The sequence below is a fragment of the Phalangium opilio genome, unplaced genomic scaffold (genome assembly GCF_054372755.1).
Source record: "Phalangium opilio isolate 3A_F unplaced genomic scaffold, DU_Popi_V2 ptg000089l_1, whole genome shotgun sequence".
In the NCBI taxonomy this organism is placed as follows: domain Eukaryota; kingdom Metazoa; phylum Arthropoda; class Arachnida; order Opiliones; family Phalangiidae; genus Phalangium; species Phalangium opilio.
In genome coordinates, this window is record NW_028324194.1 from 4188333 (window position 1) to 4207481 (window position 19149).

Sequence of the window (19149 nt, forward strand, 5' to 3'; positions counted from 1 at the left end):
GTGGTTTTTATTGGATTAAACCGGATTTTATTGGATTTATCCGGATTTTTTAAAAACACGAGTTATTTTTGGTTTTTTTGAAGGCAAAGTACTTCTGTTTAGCTCTTATTTTAGTTTTGGGGCACTCCCCGACCCCTAGCCCCGATTCCAATATAAAATAGTCTGCTAGTTTAACTGATAAAATGTTTTCATGAAATCAATTTCTTTCCTGAGTGCACGAGCCTAACACTAGCGCGGCTCCAGTGGATCCCTTACATGGGGACTTTCCTTCTAAGCTCCGGGTTTGGCTTGGCAAAGGCTAGTGGGCGGGATTTATACATGCACGTATAAATTCCGCCCACAAATGCCTCTAGCTTTCCCAAGCCAAAACTGGAGTTCGTAAGGAAAGTTAACTTGTCCACTGGAACCAACGCTATGCTTTAAGTTCGAGTAATACTGGAAAAATATTGTAAGCTGTAACTGGACAGTAACCGGTAACATAACTATTAGTTTTATCATTTATAATAAATAATCTTTAGTTGTCGCGTCTTATATTTTTACCTTGTTTCTGGTTGTATTTTAATTATTTTTATAATAAATAATCTTTAGTTGTCGCTTCATATATTTTTGCCGTGTTTCTGGTTGTATTTTAATTATTTTTATGGCACAAAATTGATTTTTCCCCATTCATAATTAAGCCGGATATTTTAGGTGGATTTTTTTAAGTGGATTAATCCGGATTAAACCAGGTGGTTTAAACCGGACTGGATAGGTAGTTGCCAACCCTGGACCGTTAAGATAACATCTAGTAAAATATTAAAGAAACTTTATTTTTACTCTTTCAATTAATGGTACTCAACTTAAAAACCGACTTCAATATCTTTCTGAAAAATGTTAAATATAGTATTTGAGCGTCCTGGAAAGCTTCATTTCTAAAAGAGCTACATCACCAAACCATGGATTTAGTATAGAAGCTTACGCTTCATGGATATATCACCGTAGCCTTCGGTAAGGCAATTCGATTTTAACCACATTTATGTCATAAAAATTCGCGCGGGTTCGTTGGGTTCTTTATCTCTCGGCGCACGAACTACTAACCCTCACCTTCTCCTCCGAATTTTCTTCAAATTCTACGTCACAAACGCTCGTGCCACTCACCACACCCTCCTCCACTGAATTTGCCTCAAACTCTACGTCACAAACCAGTTCGCGCCATTTCAGACGAGGAATAAATGTGGTGCGTGTTTTAAGGTGAGTGATATATCCAGGAAGCGTAAGCTTCTATGGTAAATCCATGACCAAAACAAACCAATTTATTCCCGATCCCGAGGCTTAACTGTCAAATTTGGGTCAAATGATGCGTCGTCTACTTCAGAGCCTAAAATATTGAAACTGTTTGACTCTGAAGCAGACGACGCAACATACTGATCCCGATTTATCAGTTTCAAAATCCCGTGTCAACTGTCAAGCCTTAGCACACGCCTTGAGAATAAAGATGGATTGGGAACTTGGTTTAATAAGTTTACAATTGCCAATTCACCTTCAGATTAAGAACAGCACCCACCGTCTAAGGATATCCCGGCTGTCTAAGACCAAGGCCCGAAAGCTAAATTTGTCTTCGAGAAGACGACTTAAAGCAAAGTGCAGATCCTACAAGTTGACTTTTCTCCTGAACTCCGGGTTTAGCTTCGTGAAGGCGGGATATAAAAGAGCACTTATAAATCCCGCCTACCAATGCCTCCTGCCTTCGCCAGGCCAAAACTGTAGTTCGTAAGGACAGTCACCTTGTAGGGGATCCACTGGACCCGCGCTTTGCTTTAAGCGGGCTTGAATAAAACGACTTCGACTTCAAAGCATTGGCTAGCGATTTTGCCTTCCGAAGTGAGACCAACCGACCAAATTTTTTATTCAGTTATTCCCGCTGCGATCGTGTTGGGGGGGGGGGGGCGGAGAGAAAAAGAAATATTTAGCGAAACAGCTATTGAGCTGGAAGATAATTCAAGGGTAAGGTCTTTCCTATCATATGTTAATATGATCGACAAAAAGTAAGGACTTTACCTAGTAAGTTAAAATTTTGCATGACACAATTATTGCATATTCGGTACGCTTCAAAGGTATTTCGTCTATCCGCGGCCATCTGGGAAAATAATACCATGTAACGTACAAGGTATTTTTTATGGACAACCGTGATAACAGTCTATCATAAGATATGCTCCATAAGTTTGTCAGTGTGTACTGAGAGCTTATCATGAAGTGACGTAGGTCATAGATTCTCGTAAAGCGAAATAACCAAGATGGACTGCAAAACCGAGTCTAGTCAATTCTCGCTTGTCATTCTCCAACTAGCTCTCAGTAAGTCTCTGCCAATCCGAAGTATAGATAGTGTCATACTTATGGAACATATCTTATAAACTTATGGTATTGTCAAGTAGCGCCATAAATAAGCAGAGTCAAAAAAGAATTCGGAAAATATTCAAAATTCACGCAGCGTCTATACATTTCCTTTCAAAATAATAAAAGGTGATCAGGGCCGGATTAAGCAATTTTGCACCCGGGGGCCGAGATAGTGTGCGCCCTTTTAAGTCGGAAAAAACGGATCAGCAAATGTTGCTGAGAGGGAATATTTTAATTCAATGCGCTCCCAACAAGCCATCTCGCCCCCCCCCCTTTAATCCGGCCCTAAAGGTGATTAAAATTTTTGGGCAAATAGACACATGACGGCAATGAACCGCAAGCCTTGTTACCGTAACTAGCGCCACTTTTCCCTAACATCTGTTAAACGTTGTGGCAAAATGAAGTAATTACATGATCTACCCTAATTTTTGTTCTTAATACTCCCTTTAACAGAACTACTACTAGCTTTTGTACAAACCTGTTTTTCAAATTCAGTGAAGAAATGACAAGTTTCTTTAATTGAATGTGTAACTTACTGAGGTTTACGGTTTACTTATGTAAAAGTCTATCTGAATCATCGTCCCTACCTTCAAGCTTCGTTACCTCTAAGTATTTGAACGAATTTTATAACTTAGAAGACCGGTATTTTCGCGAGAGGAGGCATGGGAGTCAAGGAACTTTGTGTTCGATGAAAAACTTGCTCGTTTTCGATAGACTAAGACCAAAATCTCGCGTTTAAAAACCTTTCAAGTAAGAAATTTCGTAATAATTTTCTTAATAAATATCGCCAAGTATAATCCTAATCGTAAGTAACAGTTTAATGTCTTTATTAATTGAAATTAAAATTAAATCTCGTTCATTGGAATGTATAATTTGACACTGTTAAAGTTATACGGGTTATTGCTCTGTGTATAAAGTGTCGCTGAAATGCTTTTATAAAGTTTAAGATATTTTTATATCCATTTAACGACTTGAATAATAGCTTTAATTTAATTTGATGTCAAGACGAAAGACTAGCAGTTTTAATTTTTTTAAAGATATGTTAATTGACCTTTATATTAGCTTTGATTTACCGATAGCCTATTTAGTATTGTCAAGAGATTAAGTATAATAGCGAGATGCAGATTAGAAGTGACTGATATCCTTAAAGATAACGTAATATTTTTATAAATTGATTCGTGTCACTATTCCTTTAAAATTCAATACTAGTTTTCAATCGTGGCCGACGAGAACTATTTTCTTTTTGGTAGGGTGTTACACATGCGTATTAATACGCTTCAACTATTAATATTTTGTTATACATGAGCAATTAAAAATTATGTTCAAACAAGTTGGTCGTTGTTTATTAAACCAAGTTCCACTTCCAAATTCTAATAGGTGTTTGAAGACCGGAAATGGGGACAAAGGATACGTTCTTCTGGAGCTATTTGCGGACATTATCTACATTCCAAATAGTTACGGCTCTTGTGGTCATTTGGTTGGTGTACTTGGTCATTGAAAACCATCTGACCTTTCAACTATTTAAAAGACACGGGATACCTGGTCCGAAACCTGTCATGTTCTTCGGGCATATCTTGCATTATAGGGCTGGAGGTCGAATGCCCCATGAGGTCATCAGCCAATGGATGCAAGAATACGGGAATGTCTTTGGATTTTTCTTCGGGAGACAAGCTTCTTTGATTATTAACGATGCTAATGTCATGAAAGAAGTTATGATAAGAAATTTTAACGATTTTACTAACAGGTACTGTAAATTTTATTGCGGGTCTGTTTTTTTGGATTTTGCTATAAAATTAGCGTTAAACAGATTTTAAGCGAGTTCAACTCGTACAGTAGAAGATTATTTGTTTTAAATCAATAGGCGTACTAGTACAAATACCATAAGTTTATGAGATATGTTCCATAAGTATGACACTACCAATACTTCTTAATGCTAAAGACTTACTGAGAGCTATAGTTCGAGAACGACGCCAGAATTGACTACACGCGGTTTTTCAGTCCATCTTCCTATTTATTCTGTACTGAGCCTTTGACAGCACCTCACCAGGTGTCGCTTTACAAGAATCTCTGACGTCTAACCTACGACACTTCATAACAATCTTTCAGTAACCATGACAAAGTTAAAGAACATATCTTATGAAGTTTTGATTTTGAAGTAAAACTTGTTTTGAAGGGTAATAAAGAGATACTTTCAGGTTAAATATGCATTTATAAAAACATAAACACTTAATTTTTAATGTAGGTGTACTAGTGTACTTATATTAACAAAAAATCAGGTGTTTTATATTTATTTTAAAATCTTCACACTCATAAAATTCTCTAAAAATTTAAATATGTAAGACCAGGGTTCGATAGGACAAGTTATAGTTTTGAAAATCGGGGAGGAGGTCAGGAATATGTCGCGTATTTATTTTGTTTGCCAAACGTTACCAAGTGATCTCTGCTATTCACCTAAAAGCCGTCAAGGGCATTCAAAAAGTATACATACAAGGGAAAGTCAGGGATTTGCTATCTGAATATTTCCTACGAACCCTCAGGGCGATTTTTCCTAATTATTTAATAACAGACGAAAATTTTCGGTTGCAGGCAGACATTTTCTCTACCCTTTGAACCCGTCTCCGAAAGTATCTTAATGGCAATGGATGACAAATGGCGTGACACTAGAAGTTTATTGACACCAGCGTTTAGTAGCGGCAAACTGGTAAGGATTCCTCAGATCTATTCTTCGAAGGACTTTGATGGATATATCGTTGTTTTTGTTAGAAACTGCTGGCAGGTGCCATGAACGACTTAACGGACACCCTAGTCTCGGAACTCTCTAAAGTAGTTGACCGAGAGATTAACATCTTGGAGAAAATGCAAGCTTTGACCTTAGATGTCATTGCGCAATGCGCTTTAGCGTTGAATGTTGATTGCCAACGCAATGAGCGCGATCCTTTCCTCCTGTCCGTCAGGGAGTACTTCCGGTACACTTTGAACCCGGTCCTAAAGGCGGCCATCGCTTTCCCATTCATCGGCTATCCACTCGTCTGGATAAACAGGTATTTGACCGCTGGAAAATTGACCGATATGATAGTGAACAATTTGAAGAAGGTCATTGCCATTCGACGTCAAAATCCAAATAAAAATCAAGTTGATATTCTGCAACTGTTATTGGACGCTGAGGATGTGGATGTTGGCACCAAGCACGCCAATTCAACCAACAATAAGTACGCATTATTCAAATTCTTATGGTTTTCTAGACATTTTTTGTTACTTGACCCTAACATATAGTGTAGTGCCAGCTGGCACATGACGCAGCCAATGAATTATATTTTAATGATTTTTTTAAGTTCAATTTCTTGAGCTAAGTTTGAGGCGTAGGATTTCTCCGTATCTTTTAACATTCCTAATTAATGCTATTCCAAAATCATCCTAGCAATACTACATGTTACATTAGGAGTAGTTTAGAGGCTTTAGGAGTAAACAACTAGCGCAAAAATCACATCGAACAAATGTACAGTTTTAGAAACTAAAAAATATCATACAACGAATCCACCTCGGAGTCATTGGAGGCCGCCATTTTTTATTGTACCCGTTGTTGTCATATGCAAATCTCTTTTGCCATGGCAACAACAGGAGGCGTAGTATGTTTGGAAGCTACTGTGAGAGTTTCAAAATCCCAATCAGATCCCCGCTTAGAGCGAGATTAGGCGCTTGCCCTCTTTTACCCCACACATCGCAGCATAGGCTAAGCTTCACGGTTTATGCCCATTCCAATGAGATGAGAATCATAAGGAAAAGACTGCGCTATCTACTTACAGATGCCGGTCGCTATGCTAGAGTTTCTAATGAAGTCTCTACAATACTCCTGGTGATATGAAGTTAAATTCATTTGTCCCCTCAGTAGCAAGAAACGCAATTTGACGGACAGGGAGATCATAGCGAACGCGCACTTGTTCCTATTGGCTGGGTACGAGACCACAGCTACTACCCTTGGCTTTGTCTTCTATTCCTTGACTGTCCACCCAGAAATTCAGGAGAAACTTTACGAAGAAATCATGGAAAATCTGGCTGATATCAGCAGGCCATCTTACGACGAGGCACACGCTTTGCCCTACCTTGATCAAGTCATTAACGAAACCCTCAGGTACAAATCGTTCTAGCTTAATAGTCATTTTCGTTTAGTTATGAGCATCCTTTATCTGGTAACCGAGCGTGACGATGCGTTATCTGAGGAAAATCGGCAAGGCAAACTGTGGTACAGTACGACTCAGGTCCGGTAGGACTCTAGAAATGGGAGAGGAGTGGTCGGGAAAATGGCTGACGGTCTACGTCAGACGAATCAGGAAGGCCGGTTGCAACGTCCTACCAGACCTGAGCCGTTCCACAGTTAGCGGGTCGATTTCTCTTAGATTACGCATGCTCCCCATCATCCATGCTTAAAGTGCCGTTTATAAAAACCGGGGGATACGGTCATTTTGCTGAACACTGAGACACTATAGCCTCAGTGGAGAAAATATAATGGGAAATGTTTAACAAGCATAGCAGATCTTATCCTAAAAGGCCATTATACTCAGATAGACTTGAATGGAGATCCGGCTCCTGATTCTTTTAAGGCAGGGCCTCTCCAGCACCACGCCAAGACAAATATTGAAACTTTTTCGACTCAAACCATAGCCATAGCATAAGGCTTATGAGACGAAAAGTTTCGCGAGTCTCTCGCTAGGTGTGACGACAGGCGATGCCGTTAGAAGAACGGAGGTTTTACCTTATTATTCCAGTCCATCTGAGTTTAATGGTCTTAGCTATATGGCTTACCACTATTATTTTAAGGAGTATCTTAATTTTTTAGGTTATATCCTGTTGTTCCTCACTTCCTGTTGCGTACCGCCGCAAAAGATACTCGTTTGGGGTCGGTCTTCATTCCCAAGGGAGTTGTTGTTCAAGCGCCCGTTTGGCAATTGCACCACGACCCGGAACTCTGGCCCGATCCCTTCACCTTCAGTCCTGAACGCTTCGCTCCCGAAAACAAGGGCAATGTGAAGACGGGGTCTTTTTTCGGTTACGGCATTGGTCCGAGAAACTGTATCGGGTCAAGGTTTGCTCAGTTGGAAATGAAATTGGCCATTATCAAGATCTTGAAGAATTTCAAACTGGTTCCATCTGCCGGAACGGAGGTTCCCTTGCAACTAGCTTGCTCATCCATACTTTTGAGCGCCAAAAATGGAGTTCTGATAAAGCTTGAGTCCAGGAACTAAAGCTTGTAGAATACTAACCTCTTGCTTCACTCTTAACTTTAAAAAAATGTTAAAGATTTCGATCACTTAGAGTGTGCTTGGTTTCCCATCAACTTAAAAACCTCTTGATTTCATATTAACTTAAATTCCTCTAGTTTTTCTAATCCATTAAATTGATATGCTCTTTAAATTCATTTAATTTATATTCTCTTAAATCCATTTAATTTATATTCTCTTGAAATACATTTCGTTTTATGTTATCTTGAAATGAGCCAAGATTGGAATTTATTACGCCAGACATAAAGGGAAGCCCTCATATAAGCAGTTCCCCTAGTGGGTCTCATTATAGCGGTCCTCATTAACCACGGTTCCCCAAATAGCGGTTTCCCTAAAAAGCAGTTTACCCGTTACGGGAGTTCTCTATACAGCGGTTCTCGTAAACGCTGCGAACCGTTACAATGGTTCTAGTAATCGCGGCGTACTGTTACAGCAGTTCCCAAAAGTGCAGTACAACTGAGAAGTGAAAAACGATAGTCGTTTATGATGGTGTAGGCTTGTCTGGGTTGTTGTTAGGTTTGGCTATTTTAACCCCAGTATTATTAGGGTCAGTTTGGGTATTGTTATTCCAACCTGAATTTTATTATGTCAGATAAGGTTAGGTTAGGTTAGCGTACGATGGTGTAGGTTTAGTTAGATTAGGATTGCCTATTTGAACCCCAGTATTGTTAGGGTCAGTTTAGGTATTGTTATTCCAACCCGAATAGTATTAGGTCAGGTAAGGTAAGGATAGCTTAGAGTATGATGATCTTCTTGTACTAAATAGGTAAGATGAACTGTAGGGTTAAGAATTGATAAAAACTCGAGCGTAAAAACTCTACCTAAAAACTTCTATTTTGCAAACAGCAGCCGGTATTTCTAAAACAGCAGTTTTGAACATCGCGCTTTTTCATGGAATCGCGGTCGCTATTTCGGAAACTGCTCATACACGGTATACCCGACATAAATCATAGAATAAGTTTAATGTGGCTATAATGCAGCTGCTTGACCAAAAAACGTTGCCAAAAAGCATGTTACCATGGATACCGATCGAGATTTTAAGACTTTTAAGCCGGTATTTTGGATCATCACGTGGTATTGCATTAACAACCTTCAAGGTTCATTTACCCGCTATACCTCTTGAAAAAAACAAGCGAATAGATGACGCTTTTGACGTTTCGTATATAACCTGTTTAAAAGGGTTGTTGTATAATTTTGGAATTAACGAAAGCTGCATGATTGTTTGCTGCATGATTGACCATGTCAAAGCTATAAAGTCCTTCTGCGGCATGTGAAATGGCTAAATTAAGAAAAAAAAATTATATATTTTCTGTGGTAATTTTCTGGATTTCTAAGCCACTAATAATAATAATAATAGATAATGAACACTCTAAAAACTTAAATACCAAAGTTTTTATTAGAGAAGATAGAAAAGAAATGTCCTATTTTCATTATATTGTTAGAGAGCCAATACATGTACACTCTTTGAAAATTATATTTTAATTATATAAATTATTTGAACTAAACGTGTCTTTCTGATTTTGATAATGTCACTTAATTGTTAAATGCCAGTCGAGTCAGATTCTCCCCGTGGAAAATGATCTTTCCAGTAAAGTATCAGACGATTGAAACCAACACTTATGAGGAATACTTACTTTTATCATAAGAAAATAATATATAGCTCTCTATAAGTATGAAACTCTCCATTTAAGCCATGTAAACAGCATTTTCTTCCATTGAAATTTGTAAAAAGTTTCTAATGCCACCTATTAAGAGTTTTTGGTGTTAAAAAGACGAAATATTTGTTTAGAAAATTTTCAAATTTTATATTTAAATAGTTAAAGGTCTAGACGTTTTCATTATGATAATTATAACTGATTAAGTACATGTCAAAATTATCATAATAAATTAATAGATGGCGCAAGATTTTGCCGAACGAGGCTAGCGCATACACTGGTACCAGGTAAGGTGCATCTTGTGTCTCTACGGGCGCGGCGATATTTCCCTGGCCCATCGTGCCTTTCGCGGACACCTTAGGTGGCGGCGGTGGTTTCGCCCCCCCCCCTTTTACTCGTTGTACCGAAACTTCTCCCACAGGGCGTAAAAGCGTAAGCGCGCCAAATTTGGGAGCAAATGCTGTAGTATGAAAATTTACTACGTTTCATACTTATAATGAGCTATATATTATTTTCTTATGCTTTTTATACCTCTCTGGGTGCCGCATGTCAAGGAGAGGCAAGTTCCTGGTCTGTCTAGTCTGTTGTTACTCGTCACTGGACCGCGTTTGCAGTTTGAAATACGAATTGAATTCCCATTTTCAAAGAAACTTGGAAAAGTTCACTTACACTACGTTAACTACTCTACTTTCATCAGAAGTAAAATGAGACTAGAAGTATCGAGGTAACCAAATTCTTCACTTGGCGAAAGTGAATATTCTTGATAACACACCAACGGTTGGCCCTCTGGTAGCGGTTTCTGAATTTTCCCTCCAAAACGTGAGAAGCTCGTGGCAGTAGTTGACCGAACTAGATTCAAGCACCCGCGTCCGTGTTCCGCGGCTTTAGGTTGAGGGGAAGCGGGTAGGAAATGTTTTGGAACTCGACCAATTTTTAGCCACATCGTATGATGTACATCTACGATGAGGCTCTTAGTTTGACCTGCCCTGTTCCAGTTGTAGTAAGGGTGTCACCTTTGGCAGTATAAAAGTTTTCGCTCGTCATTGAAGGGAAAGTGAAAGGGAGAGAATTGTGGCGAAGGAGATATTTTTCGTTCGTCTACTTAAATGGAAGGGAATTATGATAGTAAGGTTAAGTTATATCCTCTCCCTTTAAAATTCCTCTCACCCGTCGACAATACGATTTCACGCTTTCAATACCAAACCCCCTTTCCAAAATTCAAGGAAATCGAGGGAAGTTTTGAAAGCAAAAGCAAGTATTTACTGACGTTATTTTTAGAATGGTCCGGGATATTACAATTATTGGGTGTTTTACCGAATTCTTTTTCTTTCAAACGCTTCTGGCCATAGGTTCATGTTTGAAATTTATAAGATGCGAAAATTATGCTTCGGCATAAGTCTATGTTGTAAACTAAAACTTTTTGTACGTGTATTAATGGGGCGTTAAGTACGTAATAATTTTAGTACTGTTAAAGGTAACTCGATCATCGAGGGGGTAATCACTAAAAGTTTCTTTTCTTCTATTAAGGGTTACTTGTGTGTAATCATTTTAGCATTGTTGATTTTAGAATGGTCTTACGGGTAATAATTTAAGCAATGTTAAGGGTAGCGCATCGAGAGGCTACCCACTCAAAATTTCTCTTTGTATCGCACTATTACAATTATAACATAAATAAATTTATTGAAGTAAGGATTACGGGTAATCATTTTACCTTCGTTAAAAGTAGCGCATCAAGGGGCTATTCACATAAATTTTATGTACGCCTGTTAAGTACGGTACGATTTGGCTATTATTACGAGCCCTTGGGTCGTCTTGTTTCTCTGTAGTGTAGGCGCGAATGAAGCGGCATAAAATCCTCAAATTTGTTCACTAGTGCCAGGATCTACTACCAATGCTAGAGCTCTTTATTTCTAGTCTCATCTTACTTCTGCTTTCATTTACAAGGTTGGAAGGTTACACGTTTTTCCTCAACTGGCCCTTAAGCGAAATACCTTGCGGAGATAGGAATCCACAATATGCATGGTATTTAAGCCAGTCGACAGACTGGCTGATATATACGGGTCGTTCGAGTTTCCTGCCTTTGTACGGGCAAATTTTTGGAACGGGAGAGTAGATAATTTTGACGCCAGAAATGGCAGGCCTATGGCTTCAAGCGAATAAACGCCAATTCATTTTTAACCCTTGTGTCGCAAACAGCCCCCTTTAGCGTAAGTATTTCTGAGGTGCAGAAATGGCAACCCTACGGCTACACGCGAATAATTGACAATTCGTTTTTAACCCTTGTGCTGCCACGAGCGTATAGGTCGCGTAGGTCGCGTAGGTTTTTCTCGAGGGTGAGCTCTATCTAGCTCTTATCATGGTGGGGGATCTTTTAACGACGTACTCGAGTTCTTATCATGGTGGGGGATCTTTTAACGACGTACTCGAGTTCAAAATTCTTGTAACTCCAAGGCATTGATTGAGGTTAAAATGCACGTATCTCCGATTCGTTTATTGAGACTTGGACTCTCTTTGAGTTACAATGCACGTATCTCTGTCGTTCTCCGATTCGTTTCATTATCAGTAAGACCAAGCCTTTCTTGGAAGGGACACATAAATATCCATTCCGTTTGAAATTAATCATTTTTCATATTTCATTATTAGTAAGACCAAGCCTTTCAAGGAAGGGACACATATTATAAAAAAACCGTTTTTACAAACGGAAAAAACCTGATATATACTTCATCGTTCATTTTGGGTCGCCACTCACTGTTCTTGTCACAGCTTCTAAGGGACAGATATTATTTATTCTAACCGTTTCATATAACACCACCATTTATTAAAGCGGTAACATTGCGTCATGACAATTAATATCACATGTCATGACAGCACCAACTATTAAAGCGTTAATATTACGTCATGACAATTAATTTCACATGTCACAGCTAAAAACTGTCGATTCTTATCAGGGGCGTCAACTTCATTATCTTAACACATTTTCTTTACTTTTTATTTCGGCTGACATTTTTACCATAACTTCGTTGTTATGGTAAAAATTATTTATTTTTAGCTTCAAAAAATGTCAGCCGAAATAAAAAGTAAAGAAAATGTGTTAAGATAATGAAGTTGACGCCCCTGATAAGAATCGACAGTTTTTAGCTGTGACATGTGAAATTAATTGTCATGACGTAATATTAACGCTTTAATAGTTGGTGCTGTCATGACATGTGATATTAATTGTCATGACGCAATGTTACCGCTTTAATAAATGGTGGTGTTATATGAAACGGTTAGAATAAATAATATCTGTCCCTTAGAAGCTGTGACAAGAACAGTGAGTGGCGACCCAAAATGAACGATGTAGTATATATCAGGTTTTTTCCGTTTGTAAAAACGGTTTTTTTATAATTCATATATAACCATGGTAATGCTGTCCTACTTATTCCACTATGTTTTGCTGCCAAATTTCAAAAACCCAACAGAGCTCCGGGGATAACCTTTAAAATCAATAACAATCTAAGAATGTCAATATACAAGTTTTGTAATATTGACTTAGATCCTTAAATTTCAGCAATTAATATTATCTAATAAAAAAGTCTTGTTATAAATTGTACAAAAGAACGGTACTTCATCTAACAAGAGTTTAGAAAAAATCCGTGAATTTAAGGTAAAATGTTATGTTTCTTTACCTATTTCTTTAAATTAAAAGGAAACATTAGGCGTTTCAAAGTTTTTTGTGTTAGTTTCATTTAAAGAACAATTTTCTAGCATTTGAGCAATGTTTTTCGTCAAACCTTTTGGTTTCTTGTCCCTCAGTGGCTTCCCCATGTTTTTATTCTCTGACTTGTTCGTAAAAATCCGAATAATATCAGCTATTACCCAGGGATACTGAAATGTTCCATTTCTTACTTATGACTTACATAGCCATAATACACTTATGCATCTTTTGATGTTTGACAATGTACTACTACATCCGTAATAAAAGTTATATATCAAGTAAACGGTATAACAATACTGAATTTTTTTCTTTTCAAAACTACCTCCATTAATAACTAGCTACACCCAAAGTTATTAAAGGAAAGAATGACGTTTGTCATTATTATTCGTTTTATTTGACAACATTTATATGATTAATTCGGTAAAACCGTATAAAAGGTGCAACAAAGAAAAAATATAGAAGAAACGAATCTTAGTTGTGAAGGCAAATAAGCATTAAGACATTCTCTAAACAAGCACGAGCGAAATGGCTCTGAGAATTGGTGTGCGAAGGGTAAGATACAATTTCATAAATTTTTTAAAGGCCTATAATGTTAAATTAAGAACGATTTCATTATTGCAACAATAATTGAGTCAATGATTAGAAATTGGTACGTTTGTGTTACTTTATTAGAAAAATATTTACAAAGATGGGATACGGGTTCCATTAGACTTTGGGTAGATTATAGTACGGAAATAGAAACAAAATCTTATCCAAATCTTTTCTTAATTTTACGAAAGAAAAGTACTTAGCGTGACCATTACTCATATTCATTGGGTGTAAAGCAAACCAAATGGAAATATTTTCATTGAACACGGGGGTAGTGTAAAAACTTCCAAAAAGACCCTTGTACCAATTTCTCGTACGCTACAGCTACACATTTAGTGGAGCACCCCACCAGGATGTTACATCAATACTGCTAGTTCCTACAAAAACAAACTTTCAGGATATTATAACCATGTACTGAGAAAGATATGCGCCGAGATTTATACAAATCTGTGGTGGGTGGGCTTTCAAGAGCACCACTAAACCTCGGAATCGTCCCTATCTTTTAACATTGAATGAGCATCGTCCAAAGCGAATATTACCGATTACGCTGATCGCTTCGATGAGAAAATACGGTTTGGGTGGCGCTAAGTACTTTCCTTTCGTAAAATTAAGAAAAGATTTGGATAAGATTTTGTTTGTATTTTCCCACTAGTCTACCCAAAGTCTAATGGAAGTCCAGGCCGGAAATAAGAATGATTTCTTATAGGACATGTGTCCAGTGACCCCCTATTTGACTGGAAAATTTATTGGACATTGTCCACTGGCGTGTGCATAAATTGTGTCGCACCTTCATAGTTAAGGTATCAAAACTTTTAATTTTTAAAAGAACTATGGGACATTTTAAAATTTTATTGGACAATGTCCAGTGTCCTGTGCTTATTTTCGGCCCTCAATGGAACCCGTATCCCCCTTTTGTTCGTTATTTAAGTTAGTAAAAAACTAGTTAAGCTGCCCGGCGTTGCCCGGTGTCTTAAACATTTTCGCATATCAAAAATATTATTGGGTTATTTATCTTTCCATGCTAAAATATAATTATAATTTTAAGGGGGAGCTGATATGTATTGTTAACAATATGTGCGAGTCAATAATCACCTCCGATGCAAAATTCCTTTTCAACTACATTATTTTATCCCTGAACTTCAAGTAAGTGCACGAATTGTCTCGTAACTTTTCTTCACAAACTGAAATCTTATGAAGGACCGGCAGCTTTCAATTTTTACTAGTTTAAAATGAATTAATAATTATTAACGTCTCCAATCTTTCAAAATATATTAAAAGAAAAGTTCAGGTACCATAACTTTATGCCTTAAAAGAACGGCCTTTTTCTAAATATAAAAGGAAAAATATATGTATAAAAACTAAATGATCTCTTATTATAAAATGATTAGCACTTAATTAGTCTTGAAAAGGAGTTCAACTGCGCCAACCGCCATTGGTTTAGTGCCGTCTACTATATCGAACTACTTACCCCTACTGGACTGGTTGAATTCTCAAAGGCTAGGATAAGATAGGGCATAGCCCACTCGATCACGCGCGTTAGTGGTTTGATTTAGCAGACGCCACTAAACCAATGGTGGGCCAGTAGTTAACGTTTTTAAGACTAATTAAATGCTCAATATCTTGTAAAAAGAGATCATTTATCTTCATTTATATTTTTCCATTTATATTTAGAAAAAGGCTGTTCATTAAGGTATGTTGTTATGTTACCTGAACTTTCCCTTTAATAAAGTTATTTAATTAACAAAAATAATATTGTCATTAGTAGATGATATATTACAGAATTATCGAAAATAGTGTGATGCAAAAAATGTTTCATTCGATTGAATTTTTTTTTGAAATAGGAAACCATAATAAAATCTGATATAACTATATCAAGCTTCTATTTCTAGACTAGTCTTACTTATATTTATCTAAAATTTGTTGAGGAGATTTAGGTTTTGGAGGCTTGTAAGGCTCTGTATAGGCTGTTTTTCAAAATTAATTATGAGACTCGAAAAGAGGGGGCAAAAATTGATCTCCCAACTAACGAAATGTACCCAAGCTTCTGAAAGTAGAGTGTTTATAGACCCTAAAATGACGTCAAATTCCTATGATTTACAATAACATTTTAAATGGTCATTTCAGTTATACATTTCACACTGCTCCGGAATTTACCAAAAGGAACTGTACAGAATGGGACTTTTTATTCAGAATGCTATATAAAAACGTAGGTATCGTCTTCAAAATTAGTAGTCGTTGATAATCATTATACCAAAAGTGGATTCCACATTTGATTATACCGTTTTGCATATTTCTTCACTTGCTGTATGTGGGAAAAAATTTTGATAAAGAGAAAATAGCTTTCAATTTCGACTATCACAAGGTTTCCGTAGATATAAATACTTCTAAGTGTAAAATTGAAAATATTAAGTTTTTTGCTACAAAGTCAACAGATACAGGAAACGGACAAGTCACGTAAAAATAATTCCGTATTAGCTAGGCGTGGTTGGAGCTGCGGAGGAGGGCACCTTATGTTTTCTAACTCGCTTAGGTAATAATCGAGATGACTAACCGTTGGGGTATATTAAATTCTTACCACACCTAGCTGAAAAAAGTCTTTTCGTCTACCAAACCTCCACACACGAACATATAGTTCCCTAGATCATAATCGTAAATGTCTTTCACACTCGTAGCTAAAAACCTATTAAAACTATATATATATATGTTTTATATGGTCAGGAGAAGTTTTCAACGACAACTATAATTAAATAACAGCAACCAAGCCTTTATGCAATGTTCCCCTTCCGCCTGAAAATGAATCTCTCATTCTAGCTACCGCATTTCCCACCCCTCGCGCTAACCCAACAAACCGCTCTACAAAGAAAATATTTCTTCAATATACGCTTCCCAACAAATCGGACTCGACTCGATACAACCGTCGATCAAATTAAACATAAACTTAATTGTTGTCGCAATCAAACCAGGTGAATTCTTTGACAGTGCCAATGCTGTTCCTCTCGCAATACTTCCTAGATCCAAAATTGGATCATGTCTTAACAAGGCGGGTCCCATCAGCAACCCTGTTTTACGTCCATCCGAAGTCACGAAATTTCCTTTAACGCATATTATAACGCTAATGTACTTTATTTCGCAATTGTTTCACATTACGAGCTAGTGGATCTTGCCTTAGTCGGTTTCTGTCCACGCTTGCTTTTCGTGAATCTGGGGCTACAAACACACACACACAGACAGACAGACAAAACACCATCGCCAAGCTATGTCTGGTTACATAACCACACCTAGCAGCAACCAAAACGCGCGGATCATCATTTGAATGGGTTACGACTTTTCGATGAGTCTAAGAAGGAACACCACTGGGCTAAAACCCATGCCTTCCATGTAGGCGTTTTGGATTCTGATAGTGCACAGAGACGGCAATTAATCAACCCCTCTTGCATGTCCCAAAACTGGAGGTTACCAACCCCTTTCGTCATAAGTGTCTATTGCCATTTGTATCAGAAGATCCCAAGTGGCGTTGCTAAACAGAGCTTGCCTTGGAAAAATCAAACGTTTGCATAGATTCTAGAGAACTCTAGGTCCAGCTTTATTCTTACTTACTCTTGATTTAAAATTTTACGACGTCCTAGTTGAACTCCATGTCTAATTATCTTTGGTTTTAGGCTTTTTGACTTACATAAGTAATATATTAATGCTTGCTAGACTAGTTGACGCATTTGATTCCTGGCCACGGTAATGCAAAATATCACAAAATTCTATGTTATTAATTATGTTCTGCACGATGAATGCATTCAGAGCGTCAATTTTGTTTTAATTATTATGATTGATGTGGTTATCTTTTCCAGCAAACAAACCTACTCTTCACTCCAACAGTATCCGATGGTTCTTTCGCCAATGTAATTGGCACTACAAACGCTTTTGGTGTAACAGAAACATTAATAATATCTAAGAGTTGTACGGTTCAAGAAGTTTCCATGGAGTTTCTCTTAACAATTTTATCGAGAGAGGTAATACAGTTCAAGTGATTTTTATATCTCCGAGTGACGATGACGTCATGGAGAGGTATTACACTGGACGTGTCTGTGTGTGTATCTGTCACCGCGTTCGAAGTTAGCAAATCGGAGCAAACGTGCTCGCAATATTCGGACCGCATATCGGGTACCGGCAAAGTTATATACCAAAAATTTCCAAAAAATGTTAAAGAGAGGCATACGCTAGAATTAAAACGTCAACAATAGCTATGTTTCAGATGATTTTAGGAATGACGCTTCTTAAAACGATCTAACTAATATAGGTAAATTGCTGACGATAAAAATAATCAATGTCAATTATATTCATTTAATTATTTAAGAAAAACCTCTTAAGTGGGTAGTAAGTTAGCCTTAGTCTCGACTTGGAGAGGTTTATTTTGATTCCCGAAGTTGTTTTCTGAACACTATAGAAATTATAATCGACGATAAGTACTGTTGGATTTTTTTGTATATATACAGGTATGGATGACCATCTGCGTTTGTTTGTTCACTGTTTCATTTCTTTCGTATTTGGAAGAAATTGTCAGACGTGGACTGCGCCATCAAAGGTTAATGGAACACCTGTGGTTCAATATATGCAGTCTACTGCAAAAACGTAAGAAGGATACGAATATTTTCTAAAATAGTGTATTTTCTTTCCCATACATGACAAAGTCATACTCATAACTTACCTTAGTGATAGGCCCCCTTCCAGGGCAAATAGTATTATTTATTAAAACGTTGCCCCCAACGTTGGGGATACACAATGCACTCCCACTCTCAACCGAAATTACTCTATCGATAGCCAATATATCTCATCTTGAGATCATCAATTGTACTTGTCGTGTTATGTTACGCAATTTGTGAACATCCCCATGGCATGAATTTTTGGCTAATTCCTGCAGGGTTTGAAAAAAACTCGGGTTTTTTTTACAAAAAAAAACCCAGCCCTACGGGTTATATTCAGGTTTTTAGCTTCTGCAGTTGCGTGCATTGTTTTCTAGCCTGTTTCGAACCAGGGAGTAAGGAACGTTAGAGGGAGTTTTGATCTAATGCTAAAAAACCGTCATACAGTGGCAAATTTGTAAAGAAAGTGGGGGGTAAGAATTTTTATCTCCGTTCCTCAATTTTTGCTAACGCGCAGGCGCGAGTGCCGTCGTTTACTACCGCCAGCAGAGAGAATTTAAAAATTCTCTCTGCAGCCAGCGCCAGCTTCCGCTTCCATCGACTGCTACCCCACTCACTATGTTCGACTCGCCGTCGAGATAACCGGGAAGCCGGGAAGGCGAATTTGCGGTATCGTTCGGTAGGCGTTATAAAATATTCAACGTTTTAAAGCTCTAGTTTCGAAATTTTTTGAGACATTTACCAAGTCTTCAACTAAATATTATAACATTTTCGTTAAATTTCAACATAAATATAGCTCTGAGAATAAAATTAGACACGAAAACTACACTAAGCCTTGGTTAGATATCATCGGCTGAGGCCGAGCGGCGCATCTCGAGCCGCCGGCGGCCGGGCTTGCCGTAACGGCGAGAACAGAAAAATACCTC

General features: G+C 37.7%; 1 protein-coding gene across 4 annotated transcripts; it reads left to right on the forward strand.

Moving 5' to 3' along the window:
- Positions 1-1752: 1752 nt before the first annotated feature.
- On the forward strand, positions 1753-9154 carry LOC149647085 (cytochrome P450 3A8-like). Of its 4 annotated transcripts, XM_089849956.1 has the most exons (7): positions 1753-2776; positions 3009-3178; positions 3751-4117; positions 4960-5074; positions 5137-5582; positions 6260-6502; positions 7208-9154. In XM_089849956.1, the coding sequence occupies exons 3-7, from the start codon at positions 3768-3770 to the stop codon at positions 7611-7613; spliced, it is 1560 nt and encodes a 519-aa protein (XP_089706082.1). In that variant the 5' UTR covers positions 1753-2776; positions 3009-3178; positions 3751-3767; the 3' UTR covers positions 7614-9154. The 4 variants fall into 4 exon arrangements, with proteins under 4 accessions (XP_089706082.1, XP_089706081.1, XP_089706084.1 ...); XM_089849955.1 differs by having other exon boundaries at positions 1753-3178; XM_089849958.1 differs by having other exon boundaries at positions 1753-3178; positions 6263-6502.
- Positions 9155-19149: the final 9995 nt, after the last annotated feature.

Excerpts from the sequence above, each read along its gene's own strand:
- LOC149647085 (XM_089849955.1), top strand. The coding sequence starts at position 3,768 with ATGGGGACAAAGGATACGTTCTTCTGGAGCTATTTGCGGACATTATCT. Across the intron at positions 4,118-4,959 it reads TTTAACGATTTTACTAACAG|GCAGACATTTTCTCTACCCT; the intron begins GTACTGTAAATT and ends TTTCGGTTGCAG. Across the intron at positions 5,583-6,259 it reads GCCAATTCAACCAACAATAA|TAGCAAGAAACGCAATTTGA; the intron begins GTACGCATTATT and ends TTGTCCCCTCAG.